This window comes from Sinocyclocheilus rhinocerous, unplaced genomic scaffold (genome assembly GCF_001515625.1).
Source record: "Sinocyclocheilus rhinocerous isolate Xijiao unplaced genomic scaffold, SAMN03320098_v1.1 scaffold561, whole genome shotgun sequence".
In the NCBI taxonomy this organism is placed as follows: Eukaryota; Metazoa; Chordata; class Actinopteri; order Cypriniformes; family Cyprinidae; genus Sinocyclocheilus; species Sinocyclocheilus rhinocerous.
In genome coordinates, this window is record NW_015641041.1 from 775,496 (window position 1) to 798,614 (window position 23,119).

Below are 23,119 nucleotides of genomic sequence, written 5' to 3' on the forward strand. Positions count from 1 at the left end.
GAGACCACCTCGTTCAGGCGATCTCGGACTGATTGTTTTGGCGCGGATCCGAGCGCGATTGCCTTGTTCCCAAATGAACCGAGCTGAGGGGGGAAACGCGCCAGGTTCCGAAACAACAGGCCAGGTGTGAAAGCACCCTAAAAGTCTAAAAACCACAAAGAAATGAGAACAAAATCTGCTCAGAAAAATAAACACAGGTACAGTCCGTCATTCTCCTCTCATCCCATCTGTGTGGTTACTGTGGCGACGGGTTTGGCGTAGTTAAAAACTCCTCGAAGCGAGATCTGTCCCACAGCAGCGCTCGCTGTCTCATCCCATCTCGTCCCCGTGCTCCCGTCGGCTATCGTCAGAGGAGGTCTGTTGGCTCAGAGATGGCTGTGGTTCTGGCTCTGCTTCGGCTTGTTCTGCTCGTCTCTGAGGATGTGGCCGGAGGCGCGGGGCGGATCATGGGGTCGGAGGTCAGGAGTATCATTAGCGCTGGCCAAGAGGAGCGCCCAGCGAAGGGACAGGAGCCGTGGCACGCTGCCTAATCGTGCTCAGTGATTGGTCGAGGGCTGCGTGGCTACAGGAAACTCCCTGAGCAAGGGCAAACTCTGAATTCACTGAGCGTTTGGTCTTTTTCTGGATGCAACAAACAAACAAATAAAAGTCCCATACTAAATTTTACCTCATTGAATATTGTTTCACATTAGTGAACTATAAAAATCCATTATGTACCAATTCAAAGCCAATTATTATTTTAAATATTTTTTTATAGTAGTTTCATAATCTTCCTTTGTTTCATTGATAATTTATATATGACATTTAATATATTGTAAACATTTTGTAAAAAATACTTGTCAAAAAAAATTCAAAGCAATTTAGATTTATATATATTTTAAATAATACATTTTTATAATCATTTCATAATTGTACTTTGTTTTAATAATAACAATTATATTATAATATATTTATTGTTTATAATATTAATATATATTAATATATAATATTAATAATTAAATTATAATATAATATATTTAACATAATTTAAACTTTTTTGTAAAAATCCTTTATTTACAAATTCAAAGCCAATTCAGTTTTTAAAATATCCTGTATATACAGAATATTTTAAAAACTGAAAGATTATTTTAAAGAAATTAATACTTTTCTTATTCTTCAGCAAGGAAGCATTAAATTGATCGAAACTGGCAGTAAAGAAATTTAGCATATTACAAATGAGATTACAGTTTCCACAAAAAATATTATTATTAAAATGATTATTAATATAACATTTATTTTATTACTATTATTTAATATTTTATTTTATTTTACTTGGTTTTTATAATAAAATAAGTTTATATGTGATATTTTTAATATATTGTTTACATTTTTAAAAATAATTTATTAATTTGTATAATATTTACATATCTTGCTCCACTTCATGCTGACTTTAAGATGGTCAAGCTGGCTTCTTGCTGATCCAAGCTAGTCTACCAACTCTAACCACCTTTGACCAGCTTGGTCTACCAGGCAATTCAAAGCAATTTAGATTTATATATATTTTAAATAATACATTTTTATAATCATTTCATAATTGTACTTTGTTTTAATAATAACAATTATATTATAATATATTTATTGTTTATAATATTAATATATATTAATATATAATATTAATAATTAAATTATAATATAATATATTTAACATAATTTAAACTTTTTTGTAAAAATCCTTTATTTACAAATTCCAGGCTAAAACTAGGTGTTAGTCCATCTGATCAACCATCCTGACCACCTAATGTAAAGCTAACTGTAATGAAAAGCTGGTGTTAGCAGGATTTTGCAGCGAGATGTTCATCTTCCAAACATCTCCGTCGACTCTCATCGTAACATCTCAGTCTGACACACTGATTTAAACGAAAAGGGACAGTCCAAGAATCACCCAGATGTGCACAGCACACACAACTACACACACATGAGTCAGTCAGCCGGAGGGGACAGCAGCGACACACACACACACACACACACATTATAATTACTACTGACTAACCCCAGAGACAATATGAGGAGTAGAAGACTAGATACTCATAGAAAAATGAATGGAAAATATCAGAACGCTCAATATTGCGGCTGTAGGAATGAAAGCCCTGCCTTACAACTATGAGAATCAATCATTTTTAATTTTTGATAGAAGCAATGCCTGTTTTTGTTTTGTTTTATTTTGCTTTACAAATTAGCCGGAGCAACATGAAAAACAGTTTTTTTAAAGAAAAAGCTAAATTTATTATATGATTTAAATGCTCATTTAAAATATTATTAAATAATACAAAACAAAAGGTTTCTAATCCAACAAATGCTGTTCTTTTGAACTTTTCTGTCAGTTTTCATAAAATATGAAGCGGCACAACTGTTTTCAACATTGGTAAGTAATGTTTCTTGATCACCAAATCAGCATATTAGAATGATTTCTGAAATAATTTGATTAAATATTGTAAGAATGAATGAAATAGTATTATGAAATAATAGAATAGAATATTATAAAATAACCATACACATGCACCAGACCAATATACCAAATAAAAAATATATTAAATAATATTATGAAATATTATAAATACTAAAATATTATAAAATAGTATTTTAAAAAATAAATAAAATGTACACCCGACTAATATACCAAATAAAGCCATTAATTTATAAAATAATATTATTAAATAATAGACAAATAATTAGATATTATGAAATAATATTTTTGAAAATAAAAAATACGCACCAGACCAATATACCAAATAAAAACCAACAATTTATGAAATATTATTATTAAATAATTTAATAAAAATGAAACATTATGAAATAATATTTTAAAAATAAAATATGCATCAGACCAACATACCAAATAAAAAAACAATAATTTATGAAATACTATTATGAAACAATATAATAAAAATGAAGTATTATGAAATAACATTTTAAAAAATAAATAAAATATGCACCAGACCAACATACCAACTCTCTGCTCGTTGAGCTGAATTTTCCAGCGTTTTATATACCATTGCTCTCCATGGATCTCCAGAGAATCCCATGATAAAGCATACAGTAACAGCTGTGGCCAAAAGCACCATGCTATCAATTATCCTGACGCCACAGTAACACAAGTTCACCTTCAAACAGAATCCAACACACAATTTAGAGCACATGGATCAATAAACCAATTAAAAGAGACACTTAACACACCATTTAAAGACAAACACATCCAGGACATGCACTGACATGTTCAGAGCCACTTACAAACACGGTATTAGCCGTGACAGTGTGATGCGTGTACAACCACATGCCCTCAAAGACTGATTAGATGTGCAAATACATACATATATACGCTCATGGCATTGCTTATATGTAGCATGTCTCTGATATTATATATATATAACAGAAACACGGACTCATTCAAAGGTCTGGAGCACAAATACTGTCATTCCCCACTTTCAGCTTTATAATAAACTAATGTGGTATTTCAAATACAGTAGTATCACCATCATTGGAGTGTCAAAATTGGTACCATGTCCAAAGAACATGGTAAAACCATGGTACTTCTCTATAAAGGTATAATACTCTGTGATTCACCTTGAGGCAGAATTCAATTAGCAATTTAAACCACACTGAAATCAATACGCTAATTAAAAATGAACCTTTAAGCACGTAAGAGCAACACAGAAGTGCTTTAAACATGTACGACATGATATTTGAGATGCCCTCAAAGACTGATTAAATATTCAAACACATACATGTTGCTTATATACTGCAAAAAAGAAATACATTTAAATTAATGCTTATATATAATGCTTATAAATATTAGCAATTTTGGTACTAAAAGTAATTAAAAATTTTAAATTATATATATATACAATTTGAGATGCATTTCTCTGAAATATAAATGTAATAATATTTTTTAAAATTATAAAAAAAAAATAAATAAATAAATAAATACTTCAAAAAATATAAAAAATATCATATGCAACTGAGCTTCAAGTAAATATAAAAAATTCTTTAAAAATATTAACAAACATTTTTTTTAAATATGCAAAATTCTCTGAAATCTCTTAATATCTTATGCAATTGAGTTTCAAATAAATATGCTTTTAAAAGATGCAAAATGAGACAAAAATACAGCTGAAGAACATGTTTTTTTTTGTATAATAAGCAATAAAAGCACTAAACATGTATGACAACATGATAAAAAGGTGCAAAAACAAATAATAATAATAATTCTAACCAATTAATGCTCCAAACAAGAAAAAATACTTGCAATTTTGGTAATAAAAATAATTGTAATTTTGAAATTACATAAACTTAATTTAAGATGCATATATTCTCTGAAAAGCAAATCATATTAGAAATTCTATAAAATTATTAAACATTTTCTGAAATATCTTAAAAACAAGACAAAAACACAGCTGAAGAGCATGTAGCATGTAGCATGTCCCTGATATGCAGCCAAGCCTGCATTTGTTCATGCATGCAAATGCAACTACTTTAAACACACGACACGTTCGGCTGAGAATAGTGTGTGATTTGTAAATATCTTGAGATTGAAAACACTCACACACACACACGCGGAGTACTTACAGGCTGCAGTTTCTAGGTAAGTAGTCGCCGTTTTTGACAGACAAGATGAAGCTATCAAAAGAAACTCATCTATCATCAACTGTATCATGAAATTTTCACAGAGAGAGAGATGAGAGCGAACCTAAACGGAGCGAGAGAGAGGAAGAGTGTGGGAGGAGGAGGGGTCTGAGAGAGAAGTGGGGATGAAAGTGAGGGAGGAGAGGACGCGGCTGATGATTGAGACGAGCGGAGGAAGCGACAGCTCGCCAACTGTGAGGCTCGGAGGGGGAATGAGAGACGTGTGTGTGTGTATGTGTGCGTCTAGAATGGAGAAGGAGAGAGTCAGAAATGTGCATTCAGTAGCATGACTCGCTCTGAGCAAAGACACACACGTGCAAACGCTGCTACACACACATGGCTGCAGGCAAAGACATCAGAAAGAGCTTCAGTCCAACAGACACACTGTGACCACAGACACAAACGTGTTTCTCTCTCTCTCTCAGTCTGTCTTTTGCTGGAATGCTCAAGAGGGCAGCGCTGTCATATCTTCATATATTCTCCATTTCTTCTCAACTTTTCTGTGTCTTCTCCAACTTTATTCATCTCTCTGGGTTGGACTTCAAACGTGCATTTTTCTCTCTTTCTCTCTCAATTTTTGAACTTTACTGTATTATTGTACATTATTGGAGTGATTGTTCTACACAGTACACAGTGTTGCCAAACCATTAGATACCAAAAAATAAAATTGGTGACCAAAAAAAATATAAATAAATAAAATAAATTCCCAGATGTTTACCAATGTACATAATGATATAAAATGTATAAAAATATAACTTTCTAAAATAAAATAAAATGCATAAAAAAACGATAAAAATCTATATAAAATCTATAAAAAAAATATTTGAATAAAAACTTTACAAAATAAAATAAAACAATTATACATGAATAAATAAAATAAATTATAAAAATAAAAACAAACATTTTATAAAAATTATGTATAAAATATATACAAATATTACTTCTTAAAAACAAAATGTATAAGAAATAAAAATAAAACAATGACATACAACAGAATAAAATAAAACAAACTGTAAAAAATATTCTATGAAAAAAATTAAACACAATAAATTATAAAATAAAATATTAAAAATAAAACTAAATAACAATGAATAATAAAAAGTCATACAAATAAAATATTTTGTTCCTGACATGTAAACTAAGCTTAAAAATAAAATAATAGTGTCTGCCAAATGAATAAATGTATAAAAACTGATCGTTCAATTTTTATACTGCATTTTTAGAAATACTGTATCATCTGTGTATTGCTTTGATTGAACATGCATATATGAAACAACATGCATTAAACAGTAAAAACATTTGTCAGAATCAGAATTTTTGTCAGAATCAGAAAGAGCTTTATTGCCAAGTGTGTTTACACACACAAGGAATTGCATAATAACAATGAATAATAAAAAGTCATACAAATAAAATATTTTGTTCCTGACATGTAAACTAAGCTTAAAAATAAAATAATTAAATAAATAGAAAATGACTTCATAAAAATTAAATAAAATATAAAATAAAAAAATGTATATAATTAAATTACATTAAAAACAAATATTATATAAGGAAAAAATTTTAATTATGAAATTATTGAAAAATAATAAAATGAAATACTAAAAATAAATCTATATTTAAATACTAAAAATATATATTTAAATACTAGGAAAAAAAAGAAAAAGAAAATGTCTATGGGTGCTTTTCGGGTGACATACAGGCTGCTGTTTGCTTTTCAAGAACTCTAAATTGATCTGTTCTTCAAGTTTACAATAACCTGAGAAAACGGTGTCAGAGACTATGTACAGAACACTTCAGCTGTATAAAAGACTTCAGCTGTTTGCAGAAATTCAAATAAATTGCTTAGCTATTTAGATCTGAGATCAGCATTTACAGTTAATTACAGTTAATCACCTGTTTTCACCTGAGTTCAGAAACTAAATTTAAAATGCAAATACATCTAGTTGTGAGCCACATGCTGAATTAAACATAATGAGATGCATGTAAAGGAGTCATACAACAACAAAACACATCTGCGTGTGTGTGTTAACTTAATAAAACACGCAACATTCATGCTCAGCTTAATGTTTCATTAAAAATAAAGGCAATGTTACATTGAGATAATTTTCTCCTAATGTTGTGAGAACGTTTATCAAATGCAAATGACATCATAAGAACAGTTCGCTAACAATTTTAAGATCATTAAACTGTTCTAACATTTACACAACATTTGCACAACGTTAAACTAAAGGTTTACTGAACACTCCCTGTTAATAATAGTATAATGTTATTTTTAATAGAGCTCTAATGTACTTCATTTGATTAAAGCGAGAGACGTTTGCTTGTGTTGATGTCACCTTCTGTCAAACTAATAGCACAAATGATAATTATAAAAACCCACTCGATAACAAACATCCAGCAACACACTCACACTCAGCTGACTTCATACACACAATTTATTATCAACTGCTGGAAGAAGCTCTTGATTGAACGGCAGCCAATCAGAGCGAAGCACCAATCAGGCCTTAACGAGCGCTGTGAGGAGAGGGAGGCAGAGCTCAGGGCACATTAGGAGTCAGATAATACACATTGTTTTAGCGGAGAATGCAGTGTGCTCTACACTGTATGAATATGTTGCATAATATATTTGTCAAAAAATGTGCACAATACAAGCAGAGTGGAATACAGTATCCTGACACCTGATGTCACATCCCCAGTATGACCAATCAACCAGAAGAGACACGAACTAACATTTTTTACATCATTTTGACTTGATTATTTCATCGTACTATTTTAATGTCTATTTTACAGTAAACTGTATTTTAGGAAAAAAAAATTGCTAAATATAAAAATATAATATTTCACTTATTATTTCACTAAATATAATATTTCACTTGTTGAAAGGTAATCCTCCCTTTCATAGCAAAATCACTCGAACTCATTGTTTTCAACCATGTGTCTTCTTCCTCTCAGAACAACCAGCTGGACAATAACCAGTCTGGATTTAAAAGTGGCCATTCAACTGAAACCACCTCGCTGTCAGTCACTGAAGCACTACGGAGTGCAAGAGCTGAGTCCAAATCTTCAGTTCTCATTCTCCTAGATCTATCTGCTGCATTCAACACTGTTAATTATCAAATCCTTCTGTCCACCCTCTCAGCGCTGGGCATCACTGGAACTGCACTATACTGGTTTGAGTCTTACCTCACAGGTAGGTCCTTCAGGGTGGCTTGGGGAGGAGAGGTATCCAAAACACATAAACTGGTCATTGGGGTTCCTCAGGGATCAGTTCTTGGACCCCTCCTCTTCTCTATATACACTACATCACTGGGACCCATCATTCAGGCACATGGTTTTTCCTTATTGCTTTGATTGAACATGCATATATGAAACAACATGCATTAAACAGTAAAAACATTTGTCAGAATCAGAATTTTTGTCAGAATCAGAAAGAGCTTTATTGCCAAGTGTGTTTACACACACAAGGAATTACATAATGCATACTGTTTCATACATTATTTTTAAAAACAGTATGGCATATACAGTATATGATCAGCATACTACAGTACTTTCAAGATCAATGAGGACAATTATACCATAGAGAAAGTGATCTGTTACATTCCCATTTATCTTAGTACCAGTTATTACGCACTGTAGTTATTAAATTAATTAATTATTATTGGAAATTCTACAGCAAAATTAAGTGTTCTACATAACTGCATCTGACAGCAATAACAGAAGCTAAATCTGATTCTACCCTACTGATTCTAGCCTCGCACACTACTCAGGGTGGACAGTATGTGAACTGGAACACAGTTCAGCTTCTGAAGGGAAATTCTATTTTTATCACATCAATTCCAGTCAGTCAAAAATCAGCAGTCGTTCCTCAAAATGCCTGTTTCCCTTCATTACAAGAGAAATAGTGCTGGGAGAAGCGGCTGTTATATCAAAAAGTAGAGTACAGAACAAGAGGTCTTCTCCAACCCCAAGACAGGATGTAATTATCACAGCTCTTCACACACACACACACACACACGCACAGACCCATACTGCAATCTGAGTCTCTGCAGACTTCATTAAGGATTTAATACCAATCTGTTTGACCCCATGACACCTAGTCATGACGCAGGGGAAGCGTAAAGTCCAGCTGACTCACAGAGAGACAGAGACAAACTGACTTCACTCATTGCTCCGGGTGAAACGCAGTCAATTACTAAATAATGTGTTCACAAGCCATTTTACTTTAGTAATGGGACATATTTCTGAGAGAAATATTCAATGAAAAAAATGCCTTGTATGATCAATTAATATTCAGCAATGCATATTATATATATATATATATACACATACATATGTATATATATATATATATATACACACGAGTAGCAGTGCGATATGGCTGTATATCAGCAGAGATCAGCATTTACAGTTAATTACAGTTAATCACCTGTTTTCACCTGAGTTCAGAAACTAAATTTAAAATGCAAATACATCTAGTTGTGAGCCACATGCTGAATTAAACATAATGAGATGCATGTAAAGGAGTCATACAACAACAAAACACATCTGCGTGTGTGTGTTAACTTAATAAAACACGCAACATTCATGCTCAGCTTAATGTTTCATTAAAAATAAAGGCAATGTTACATTGAGATAATTTTCTCCTAATGTTGTGAGAACGTTTATCAAATGCAAATGACATCATAAGAACAGTTCGCTAACAATTTTAAGATCATTAAACTGTTCTAACATTTACACAACATTTGCACAACGTTAAACTAAAGGTTTACTGAACACTCCCTGTTAATAATAGTATAATGTTATTTTTAATAGAGCTCTAATGTACTTCATTTGATTAAAGCGAGAGAGAGACGTTTGCTTGTGTTGATGTCACCTTCTGTCAAACTAATAGCACAAATGATAATTATAAAAACCCACTCGATAACAAACATCCAGCAACACACTCACACTCAGCTGACTTCATACACACAATTTATTATCAACTGCTGGAAGAAGCTCTTGATTGAACGGCAGCCAATCAGAGCGAAGCACCAATCAGGCCTTAACGAGCGCTGTGAGGAGAGGGAGGCAGAGCTCAGGGCACATTAGGAGTCAGATAATACACATTGTTTTAGCGGAGAATGCAGTGTGCTCTACACTGTATGAATATGTTGCATAATATATTTGTCAAAAAATGTGCACAATACAAGCAGAGTGGAATACAGTATCCTGACACCTGATGTCACATCCCCAGTATGACCAATCAACCAGAAGAGACACGAACTAACATTTTTTACATCATTTTGACTTGATTATTTCATCGTACTATTTTAATGTCTATTTTACAGTAAACTGTATTTTAGGAAAAAAAAATTGCTAAATATAAAAATATAATATTTCACTTATTATTTCACTAAATATAATATTTCACTTGTTGAAAGGTAATCCTCCCTTTCATAGCAAAATCACTCGAACTCATTGTTTTCAACCATGTGTCTTCTTCCTCTCAGAACAACCAGCTGGACAATAACCAGTCTGGATTTAAAAGTGGCCATTCAACTGAAACCACCTCGCTGTCAGTCACTGAAGCACTACGGAGTGCAAGAGCTGAGTCCAAATCTTCAGTTCTCATTCTCCTAGATCTATCTGCTGCATTCAACACTGTTAATTATCAAATCCTTCTGTCCACCCCCTCCGCGCCTGGCCGCACCGGGACTGCACTATACTGGTTTGAGTCTTACCTCACAGGTAGGTCCTTCAGGGTGGCTTGGGGAGGAGAGGTATCCAAAACACATAAACTGAAACGCAGTCAATTACTAAATAATGTGTTCACAAGCCATTTTACTTTAGTAATGGGACATATTTCTGAGAGAAATATTCAATGAAAAAAATGCCTTGTATGATCAATTAATATTCAGCAATGCATATTATATATACAGTGGGTACGGAAAGTATTCAGACCCCCTTAAATTTTTCACCCGCAGGCCGAGTGCTGTAGGTAATCACAGTGAGCCGATATACAGCCATATCGCATTGTTACTTGTGTGATATTGCTTTTATACAACAGTTTGACGGCACAAGTATGTAAATAAAAAATAGACAACAACGGAGTGTCTTTAAAAACCCTCTTTTGTGCAGAACTACTTCCTTCCGCCATGGATTCAAATTTCAAGTTGACAGTTTAACAGCTGAGCTCAAGCCTCAGTTACTAATTCGAAAACGTCACTTTAGAGCTAGTAGGCTAACGAAGGAACGTTGAGTTGCTTCATTAAAAGCTTATTGTATCACTGTATTAAAAGTTAACTGTATTATGTAGAATATTATGAGAGCAACACTGTTAATTATCAAATCCTTCTGTCCACCCTCTCAGCGCTGGGCATCACTGGAACTGCACTATACTGGTTTGAGTCTTACCTCACAGGTAGGTCCTTCAGGGTGGCTTGGGGAGGAGAGGAATCCAGATCACATCAACTGGTCACTGGGGTTCCTCAGTGGGTGATTTCCGATGACAGCGCTGCTCTCTGAATTTGTTAACGGCGTCTTAAAATGTGTTGTTGAAAGTAAAAAAATAACATCCTTGTTTTCAACCCTGTTTCACGGGGCGTCTGAAAAAAATATTTATTGCATTTTTTAAGAACATAAACTGGTCATTGGGGTTCCTCAGGGATCAGTTCTTGGACCCCTCCTCTTCTCTATATACACTACATCACTGGGACCCATCATTCAGGCACATGGTTTTTCCTATCATTGCTATGCTGATGACATGCAGCTCTACCTCTCATTTCAAACCTGCTCAGATCTCAGACTGCCTGACAGACATCTATGCACGGATGAAAGAGCATCACCTGCAGCTCAACCTGGCAAAGACAGAACTTCTCATCTTCCCAGCCACCCCATCAGTACAGCACCAGTTTACCATCCAACTGGGCTCATCAACGATAATCCCATCGAGTTCGGCCAGGAATCTTGGGGTGATCCTTGATGATCATGCAGGTTTGCACTCCACAACATCAGGGAAATCAGACCCTTCCTAACAGAGCATGCAGCACAGCTTCTCGTCCAGGCCCTTGTCATTTCTAGGTTGGACTATTGCAATGCTCTTCTGGCTGGACTTCAAACATGTGCAAACAGAACACGTCTTGTTTTCAATGAGCCCAAGAGAGCCCATGTCACATCGCTTCTCATCTCTCTGCACTGGCTTCCAGTCGCAGTTCGCATCAAGTTCAAGACATTGGTGCTTGCCTACAGAACAGCCACGGGCTCCGCACCCTCCTACCTCCACTCTCTCCTATGCATCTATATCCCCTCCAGAATCCTGCGGTCAGTAAATGAGTGGTGGCTCATGGTCCCATCGCAGAGAGGCACAAAATCACTCTCAAAGATGTTTTCTTTCACCGTACCCTGTTGGTGGAATGACCTACCAAACTCCATCCGAACAGCCGAATCCCTCACAATCTTCAAGAAACAACTGAAAACTCATCTCTTCCGTGAGCATCTAACTGCCTCCAATAATAATAATAATAATAAAAATTCTATGCCTTCACTTTTTCTGTTCTTTTATTATCCTCCTGTCCTAGCTTTTTACTGTTTTGAACGATGACTGAAACCTTGTATAATGAGCACTTCTCGTGTTTATTGCCATCTTATGATACATCGCTTGTTGTATTCCTCAACTGTAAGTCGCTTTGGTTCACTTTTTTCACCACATATATTGTTAATGCAATTTAAATATAACAATGCATGGCTAAATAAAAAAAATAAAATAATGCACTTTTTTGGGTTCGGAAGTTGGGAAGTTTAAATTATAACTCACTAAATTAAAAAAACACATTTTGCTGGAAAATGATGCATATGATTTAAATGATAGCTGATTAGATTGTATTTTTCATAATTAAAACATTCTTACTGACGATTTCAAGCCTTCAAGTGCTTCAAGTTTTGTCTGGCTCTCTCAAACAGACACACATGCACTAATTAAACGGTCACTGCTGATTAGTAAATCTTTAGAGGTTCTTAACAAGTCTTTGAGGAAGAGTAAATGAAGTAAAAAGCAGGTCACAGGTTGGGCAATGGTTAAATCTCAGACAAACGCCTTCCATTGCTGCATAATTGTGTGACACTGCAGTTCAGCATTTAAAACAATTAACCTTGTAAAGCCTGACATATCAAATAACAGTCCATTCAAATGATTTGAAATGTGAACAACAGTTTATTGAAACTTTAGACAAAATCTTTTTTTTTTTTAAGTTTGCATATATACTTTTGATGAGTATCATGTTTGATATATCAGACTTTTATGGCTCATATACTGTAGTATGATATAGTGAGAATATGGAGCTCGTACTCAAGGAGTTAAAAACGCTATTTCATTTTATTAGCAAAACTATGCAATTTTGTGCAGATGCTGATATTTATATGGCCATAAAGATGAAATTCTGATAGCTTGTAATGTAAATCAGTGAGATCATTATAACAGACTAAACTGCATAAAATATTCTAGAACTCTACTAACTTTATAGAATCTTCAAAGTCTTCAAAGTTCTCAATATGAACTCAACATGCTCTCAACATGCTATCCACATTACTGTTATGCCTCTATTCTCTTACTGTTTGACAACTATTGACTTTCTAAACTATTTTTAGCAGAAACATCAGAGACAAAGCTACAAGAATGAAACATAACCACGTCTCCTGAACTTCTAAAGAGCAACGTTTGAGTAATAAAATGCTTCTCTGGGAATGTCACGCAGGTGTAAAATAAAGCGACAGACACGCCTGAAACAGATCGAAGAACTACAGACAGCAGAGTATGAAAAGATTGAGTGCAAAAAAAGCCCTAAAAACCACTGTTGTCCCATTTGTCCTTGAATGAAGACAGTATGATGTATCCATGTCTCACTCTCATTACACTTGTCTGTCTGAAAGTCTGCCTATCTTCCTGTAAGGTGGAGAAGACGCAACCCGATCCCTCTACACGGACCGGCAACTCCATCCACCCAGCAGACCTACAGTACAGATGAACCCAACCTTTCACGTTTCTGTACAAGCTTGTTCTCTTCAGTGGAAAACTCAGAGGCCGGGAACACAGAGATGATCTTAAAGGGATAGTACACCCAAAAATGACACTTTGTCATCATTTACTCATCATTTTTTCATTGAGTTGGAATGGCATCAACCCGAGAGCTGACGACACACGGTTGACTCCGATGCCGACAGACGAGTCTTCATTTACACACTCACACAAATGTTCTGTGTGACGACGGCCCTCTTGCATCGAATATAAGCTCATTTTACTTGCGTTCGAATTTGAAGAAACCTCTGTAAATAATATAAATATTAAACTTCAGTGAGTTATTTACATTTGATGCATAGCAACATGTTAACAACAACTCTAAACACCTAAGAAATTGCATAGCAACACCCTCATTTAACTCAAAACACCCTAGCAACCCCATAGCAACACACTAACAACAACTCCAAACACCTTAGTGACTGCATAGCAACACCCTCACATAACTCAAATTACCCTAGCAATTGAATAGCAACACACTAACAATCCAAAACACCTTAGCGACTGCATAGCAATACCCTCGCATAACTGAAAATACCCAGCAACCGCATAGCAACACACTGACAATAGTTCTCAACACCTTATCAACTGCATAGCAAACCTCTCACATAACTCAAAACACCCTAGCAACCGCATAGCAACATGCTAACAACAACTCCAAACAACTTAGTGACTGCACAGCAACACACTCACATCTCAAAACACCCTAGAAACTACATAACATGCTAACAGCAACTCTAAACACCCTAGCAACCGCATAGCAGCATGTTAACAAATCTAAATATTTTAGTGACGCATAGCAACATCCTCACATAGCTTACAGTATAATACCCTAGCAACACGCTATCAACTTAAAACAGCCTTAGTAAAACAAATAGTAAAAACAATTGGCATTTTTTGCTATTTGTCCATGGGTTATTGTTGTTACCTAAATTAAAACCATTAAACAACAATTCTGTTAATTGAAATAAAGCAGAAATTAAATGAAATAAATATCAGATGAAGAATTTAAACTAAAAAAAAAATTGAAATGTTGCCTTGTTTAAGTTGAAGCACTAAAATTACTGGAAATAAAAATTAAAATTGAGCTAAAACCACAATTGAAAATAAATTAAACCTAAATAGTAATAAAATGACAAAAGCACATAACAAAGTACTAAAAAATTAAACCAAAATTAAAATGAAAACTAAAATGAAATATAAAAAGCTAATGCAAAATAATAATAAAAACTATAATAGAATATAAATAATATTAAGATAACATTGATTTTGACACCTTTATTTAGCAGAAGAAAGCAAAACCATGTACACACACACACTTACTTTCTGGTAACGTACTGTTAGTCATTCTTTAACACCTATCCAACTAACCGCTCAGTTTAGCTTAATGTTACCGGCAGAGGTGACCCGTCTGAGCTTAATGAGGCAGCGACAGGTGCAGCTTCCTGCTGAAGTGCAGGTCATTTCCTGCTGAAGCTGACGAACACAAGGTCAAAGAGTTCTGAGCACCAAAACACACACAAACACGCGTTCACTTAGCTATTGTCATAATAAAACAAAATTTAAAAAAACACTGTGAACCAGACTAAGATGGTTTGCTGGTCTTACACAGCAATTTTCAGATGATCAGTCCGGTGTGCTGGTTGGTTTTAAACAGATTTTCAAGGTTTTAAAGTGAGTTTTGATTGAGGAACTTGTAGATCTGTGCTGCTCGAGCTGGGAACTGTTTCAGACGCTTCAGTTCGATTTGGTGAACTGATTCATCCAGTTCACTAAAAAGAACAAGTTCAAAAGAATGATTTGTTCGCGAATCGGACATCACTCCGGACTGTTTGCCCGAGGCTTTAGATTACAGGTAATAATGTTATAAATAATGTCCAGTTTCTTGCACAGATCAGTCGTTTTGCACTGGAAGACCTCAATATATCATCAGGAGCCACGGGTATACTGTAAAAATAATTCCGTAAAATTTACGGTAAAAAAACGGCAGCTGTGGTTACATTTTTTACAGTGTATTAATTTTATGTTCCTTGCATACCGATAGCCAGCTATGAGGTCACCGAGGTCCGGACCTCAGAATTTTTTCCTCGTCACCGCTCGTCAATGCAAATGCAAAAATATTTGAGATGACCAATCAAATCAAAGTAGGTGGACTTTATATTCACAGAAGCAGCATAGCGCCAATTTCAAAGCAACGCTTCAGTTAGCAGCTATAAAGTGCGGGATAAGATGTAAGTAGCCAAACATTTCATATCTGACAGCTGTTTTACGATAGAAATTTTAAACGACTGACAAAAATAATCAGGAATGCAAACTATTAAACTTGTCTAATTTCGCCATTTTCAATTGACGTGATTTATGTAATGTGATTCATAATTGTCAATGTGAGGGGACAAGAAACAATATTAACGAAGCCGTTTTCATCATATATAAGGCATATGATTAATAATGAATGTGCACATATTGTGAATTTACAAAACTTAATTACGTAGCTTTCCTGGTAGCCTTCAGTAAAGTAACTTGTTTAATAAAATGATTCATCAAATATTAAAATATCAGTCGACCATTTGTTTACTTTGTTCACTGACAAAGATGAAAATGAAAATACTATCAATCAAAGCAGAGAGCTGGTATTGACAATTAATATACTGCCCACTGACACAGTTTTAAATTGGTATCCAAATGTTTGGCCTTCAATTATTTCCTCTTAAAATGCAAACATTAGGGCTGTCAAAATGGCTGAAAAACTAATTCAAATTTAAAAGTCATAATTTCAGTTTATGGGGAAAATGCTTTTGTCTCCTGTGGCTACAAGAGGGTGCAGTGAATTCGAATACAATTTTTGCATTTGAATGTGGATTTTTATTTTAAATTAGACGAACATTCGAAATTCTAATTGTAATTTTACAGCCCTAGCACACATGCAGTTCAGTGATTTTTATTTATTTTTTTAGGGGCGGGGGGGGTGATTTGGGACTTCGGTCATTTTAAAACCCTGGCTACGGCCCTGGTTCTGTCACAATTCGCTGGATGCACGAGGAAACGTAGAGATTTCTCAGAACGAGAGTCTTTTAATTATTCAAATAGGAGACAGAGCACAAGGATGACGTTCACAACAAGTAGATCCAACAAACTAAACTGAACAGACTGGGGCTTATAAACTCAGGATAATGAGGGACAAAATAGACACAGCTGGAATCAAATTAACACGAGGAGAAACTGGGTCACGAGGAGCAAAACACACACAGACAGTCCAGAACCCTGACAGGTTCCTTGATATGCTTTTTTTATTCTCAAGCACAGACAGCCGCTGACTTGCATTTTATGAATCACCAAGGACTATGGTTTCAGCTAAAAATCTTCTTTACTCTTCTACTGAAGAAAAACAGTCATCTATATATTGGATGGCCTGAGGGTGAGTAAAATAACAGCAAATTTTTATTTTTGGGTGAACTATTCCTTTAAGATGTTTTCTCATCTTATTATAGACTCAGAGAATGTTAATGACATTCAGATTAAGCATAACCAAAAAATGCAAATAAATAAACATTGTTTGCTTCATTAATTAATCATTTTTAAATTTGAGGGCATCCATAAAAGAAGGTCTCCAAAGTATAGTAAGTAAACACACAGAAATTCTCTCCCTCAAGCACACGCGCACACACACAGACTTCCTCCCACACAATAACACACACTTGTTAGTATGCTTGTTAGTATGCGTGTGCACATCCTCACTTGAGCTCAAAGACCTCATGACACCTGCTGTGATGGCCTGTGGTCACTCTTCTGGGAGGAATAAGGTCAAAGATCACGTACAGTTGTGGTTGAGGATATCTGACTGAATTTACGATTCCCTGTACGTGTGAGATCTGCCGGCATGTTCAGTTAAGTATTTGGCTTCTGGTGGTATAAATGGGAAACGGCTCTTTTACTTTGAAACACCTTTCAGGTCACTCAAGGTCATTCCAATCAGCGCTGCCATTTAAAAGTCCGATCAGCGGTCGTGAGGCTGAAATTACAGGTCACTGTTTTCAGTCATCAACTGGAAAAAAACCTTTTGGCTCCTCACGTGACGTCACTGAGGAAACACACTGAATGTGTGTGATATCAAATACTTACAAAACTAAAGAAACTACATTTACTGAAGAAAATGTTGCTAGAATGTTCGATGTGGTTGCAAGGGTGTTGCTATGCAGTTTCTAGGATGTTCTATGTGGTTACCAGGGTGTTGCTATGCAGTTTCCAAAGGGTTCTGAGTGGTTTCCAACATGTTGCTCAGTGGTTGCTATACAGTTACTAGGGTGTTCTATGTAGGGTGAACTTTGGCGGTAGTTAAGTGTTCTGAGTTGTTTTTAGTGCTTTGCAGTTGCTAGGACGTTCTATGCGGTTGCCACAGTATTGGAAGTGGTTTTCAGCATGTTGCTTGGTGCTTGCTATAGTATGTGGTTGCTAGGGAGTTGCTATGCAGTTTCAAAGGTATTCCAAGTAGTCTTTAGCATGTTGCTTGGTAGTTGCTACAGTATATGATTGCTAGGGCGTTGCTATGTGGTTTCTAAGGTATTCTAAGTGGTCTTAAGCATGTTGCTTGGTGGATGCTGCAGTATGTGGTTGCTAGGGTGTTGCTATGCAGTTTCTAAGGTATTCTAAGTGGTTTTCAGCATGTCGCTTGCTTGGTGGTCACTACAGTATATGGTTGCTAGGGCATGGCTATGTGGTGTCTAAGGAATTCTAAGTGGACTTAAGCATGTTGCTTGGTGCTTGCTATAGTATGTGGTTGCTAGGGAGTTGCTATGCAGTTTCAAAGGTATTCCAAGTAGTCTTTAGCATGTTGCTTGGTAGTTGCTACAGTATATGATTGCTAGGGCGTTGCTATGTGGTTTCTAAGGTATTCTAAGTGGTCTTAAGCATGTTGCTTGGTGGATGCTGCAGTATGTGGTTGCTAGGGTGTTGCTATGCAGTTTCTAAGGTATTCTAAGTGGTTTTCAGCATGTCGCTTGCTTGGTGGTCACTACAGTATATGGTTGCTAGGGCATGGCTATGTGGTGTCTAAGGAATTCTAAGTGGACTTAAGCATGTTGCTTGGTGCTTGCTATAGTATGTGGTTGCTAGGGAGTTGCTATGCAGTTTCAAAGGTATTCCAAGTAGTCTTTAGCATGTTGCTTGGTAGTTGCTACAGTATATGATTGCTAGGGCGTTGCTATGTGGTTTCTAAGGTATTCTAAGTGGACTTAAGCATGTAGCTTGGTGGTTGTTACAGTATGTGGTTGCTAGAGTGTTGCTATGCTGTTTCAAATGTACTCTTAAGTGGTTTTCAGCATGTTGCTTGGTGGTTGCTACAGTATGTGGTTTGCTAGGGTGTTTCTATGTTGTTCCTAAGGTATTCTAAGTGGTTTTCAGCATGTTGCTTGGTGGTCACTAGGGTGTCGTTGTGTAGTCTTTTAAGTGGTTTTCAGCACATTGCTCGTTGTTTGTTCAGTATGCGTTTGTTAGGGTATTCTGGGTGGTTGCTAGACCATTGCTAGGTGTTCTCTGTAGTGTTTAGCATGTTGCTAAGGTGATGTGGGTAGTCACCAGAGCATTATTATCCAGTTGCTAGGGTATCTTGGGTAGTCTATGTGGTCCAAGTTAAAAGTCAAATTTTATCACCCACTTTATACTTCTTATTATAACAGACACTAATAAACAAATAACAGAAATGCAAAATTGTAGACTCGTGTATAAACGCTGTACACGCTAAAACACATGCACACACACAAACACACATCAAACACAAGCACATACAGATCCCACACACAGATGGCTCACTCTCTAGGGTTCACGCACCGTCATATATGTATGACACGCATCGGGAATCAATTAGTTTTGACTCACAGACGCAAGCCAAACAAACGAGTCGGTGAAGAACCGTGCGGCGGGGTTCCACTCCATCTGTCTAATGAGCCGCAGGACCGTCCTAATCAATCACCCTTTACACTGATTGATCAGCATGGAGACCACATTATTATTTCACATTTTACTACAAAATCCTGATTGTGAAGCTACACATAGAAAAATACAAATACTCATTCTGTAGGTCCTCTGTTTACTCATTTGTTTTGGAGGAGAAAAATCTAAGTTGATACTTAACTGAGAACTCAATTAATTCTCCCAGGCTATGAAAGACATAAAATATTAAATCTGTCATGTTATAGAAAGGTCAGAAACATTTAAATTACACAAACGTACATGCAAACGTTTGGTCAACACATTGCAAACGTTCCAGCCCATTGTACAATCAAATGCATGTATAATTGTCTAAAATAGTTAGTAAATATTTATAAAAATATAAAAATAGTTTTTTTTTTCGGTATGTGTGTGTGTAACTCACCAGCTTGCGTTGACACCATCCGCAGACACCGCAGAGAGCCACCAGCCAAACACCACACACGGTTACCGCCAACGACACCAGCAGCACGCTCAAAGAGACGGAGCCTGTGAAACACACACACACACAATGTTAATATCCAAGCATAGGGGGAACAGTCTGACATTTACTCTGACGAGAACGCTGAGATTTTATGAAGTCTCTGAAGTCCTAAAGATGGATCAATATTTTCATGATGGGAACAAATGTGACTGGAGAACAAAATCAAAAAGGGAGAAAAAGACGATTGGAGAGGGAAAGAGGGAGAAAAAGATGTCACTAAAGTGTTTTAGATATAAAATATGAGATGTGCCAAGACCAAAAACATACTGTATCAATATCGAACACTTACAAATGCAAGATCAACATGTAAAAACACAAGTAATGTAGATTTGTACTATATTCACTGAAGAAAATTTTATCTGAAGAAACAGTGCATGCACAAAACTGGTGTTGCTATGCAATTTCGAGGATGTTGTATATGGTTACCAGGGTATTGCTATGTAGATGCAATATGGTTTTCAGCATGCAGCTTGGTGGTTGCTACAGTATGTGGTTGCTAGGGTGTTGCTATGTAGTGTTTTAAGTGGTTTTCAGCACATTGCTTGGTGGCTGCTACAGTGTGTGGTTGCTATGTGGTTTCAAATGTATTCTGAGTGGTTTTCAGCACGGTGCTTGTGGTTGCTAAGAAGTTGCTATGCTGTTCCTAAGGTTTTCAAAGTGGTTTTCAGCACACTGCTTGGGGTTGCTAAAGTATGTGGCTGCTATAGTGTTGCTATGTAGTATTTTAAGTGGTTTTTCAGCACAATGTGTGGTGTTTGTTACAGTATGCGGTTGATAGGGTATTCTGGGTGGTTGCTAGAGCATGGTTAGGTGCTCTGTGTAGTGTTGAGCATGTTGCTATAGAGTTGCTAAGGTATTGTGGGTAGTCACCAGGGTGTTGCTATGCAGCTACTAGGGTGTTCTAGGTAGGGTGCACTAGGGTGGTAGTTAAGGTGGTTTTACTGGGTTTAGTGCGTTGATGTGCAGTTGCTAGAATGTTCAGAGTCACTGTCAAGGCATTGCTATGACGTTGTTAAGGTACTGTAAATGGTTTTCAGCAAGTTGCTTAGTGGTTGCTATAGTATGTGGCTCTTAGGGTGTTCTGGGTTGTGGCTGGGTCGTTCCTATACTATCCTATGTTTCTCGGTGGTTGTTACAAAATGCAGTTGTTAAAATGTTTTGGTTGGTTGCCAGGGCATTGCTATGCTGTTGCTAATGAATTCCAAGTGGTTTCCAGCATCTTATTTGGTGGCTGCTACAGCATGTGTTTGCTAGAACATTGCTATGAGTTTTCTATGTGGTATTCTAAGTGATTTTCACAACATTGGTCGGTGGTTGCTACAGTATGCAGTTGCTAGGGCATTCTGGGTGGTTGCTAGAGTATTGCTAGGCGTTCTGTGTGGTTTTTTGCATGTTGCTAAGGTGTTGTGGGAAGTCACCAGGGCATTGCTGGGATGTTCTATGTTCTAATGCAGTTGCCGAGGTGTTGCTATGTGGTTATTAGGGTGTACTTAGAAGGGTGCACTTGATAGGTGTTCTAAAAGGATTTTACTGTGTTGCTCTCCATACTGTTGCTCTGCCATAACAGTAAATGAGCTGAAAGATATGTAGCTAAAAGAGTCTACATACACATGATTACACAGACTATAGATTGTGTTTCGGATGACAAGGACACATGAAATCGAGCTTGCTAAGCTAGAAGTGCCTGCATTAGGATACATAATAACAAAGGAAACCGTAGCGTAGAGTGTCTGGTATAACATACATGTAGTAGATCAGTTCTGAGGGCTGCAGACGTGAGACACACAGAGAGACAGACAGAACAAGACAGAGAGAGACAGGAAGGAACCTGACAAAATATGATGAATGGACACATCTGCTGATGGAGGTGGAGGGAGGAGATGGAGGGATGGATGGATGGTTGAGGGGAGGGAGGGACAGGAGTAAAGAGTGATAAACGTTTAAGATTGATCTCTCCTGTGAACTGAAGGGACAAAGCATGATGCACTCATGCAATCAGTGTGTGTGTGTGTGTGTGTGTGTGTGTGTGTGTATATCTGTCCATATAATCCACAGGCTCTTTGAGCTGCTGTTCCAGCACAACCTTGTGAAATGAAAGCAGAAGCAATGCTTCAGAAAGAGCTTCTATTCCACATCAACAGTGCCTTAGTGTCATATTCTAAATAATAGAAAAGACTGTGGAAAATAAATTAATTAATTAGAATTCCCAAAAAAATTTTTATGTTAATATATAACAAATATTAAATATTTAATAAAATGTATTTTATATTTTATTATTATTTTACATTTATTTACATTTATTTAACATTTTATTTTTTATTATTTTACATATTATGTAATATATTTCTATTATAAGCAACATGCTAAATACAGACCCTCTTCCCTAAATTATTTAAAAATGATATATATATACATATATATAATTATTAAATATAAAATATATTGAAATTAAATGTTCCACATATTGTTTTCTATTAATAGCAACATGCTAAACAGACATCCCTAAATAATTAATATGCTCCACAGCAACATACTTAACACCTAAACAAAGAACACCTACACTAGCAATACCCTAGCAACCACTCAGAGCACCCTAGCAACCATTACCATAGCAACCACCAAGCAAATCTAGCACAGGATCCCCAGTTGTAGTTAATTATATTAACTATGAACATGTTCCACAAACAAACACAATGTCTTCTTTTTTACATCTGTTGTTTTGTTTCAAACCGTACACAATTCTTCTTATCAGTCATCAGTCGTGGCCTAATGGTTCGAGAGTTAGACTTGTAACCCAAAGGTTACAAGCAAGGCACCGAACTCCCAACTGATCCCCGGGTGCCGCAGCAAAAATGGCTGCCCACTGCTCCGGGTGTGTGATCACGGTGTGTGTGTGTACTTGGATGGGTTAAATGCAGAGCACAAATTCCAAGTATGGGTCACCA

The 23,119-nt window shown here is 36.0% G+C and overlaps 1 protein-coding gene across 2 annotated transcripts in view; it reads right to left on the reverse strand.

Moving 5' to 3' along the window:
* LOC107754343 (synaptotagmin-7-like) overlaps positions 1 to 23,119 on the reverse strand; it is a 132,972-nt gene that overhangs the window by 49,505 nt on the left and 60,348 nt on the right. For both annotated transcript variants that reach the window (XM_016570760.1, XM_016570759.1), the window contains exon 2: positions 20,076 to 20,179. In XM_016570760.1, coding sequence (XP_016426246.1) covers positions 20,076 to 20,179 — 104 coding nt within the window. The remainder of the gene's footprint in view (positions 1 to 20,075; positions 20,180 to 23,119) is intronic.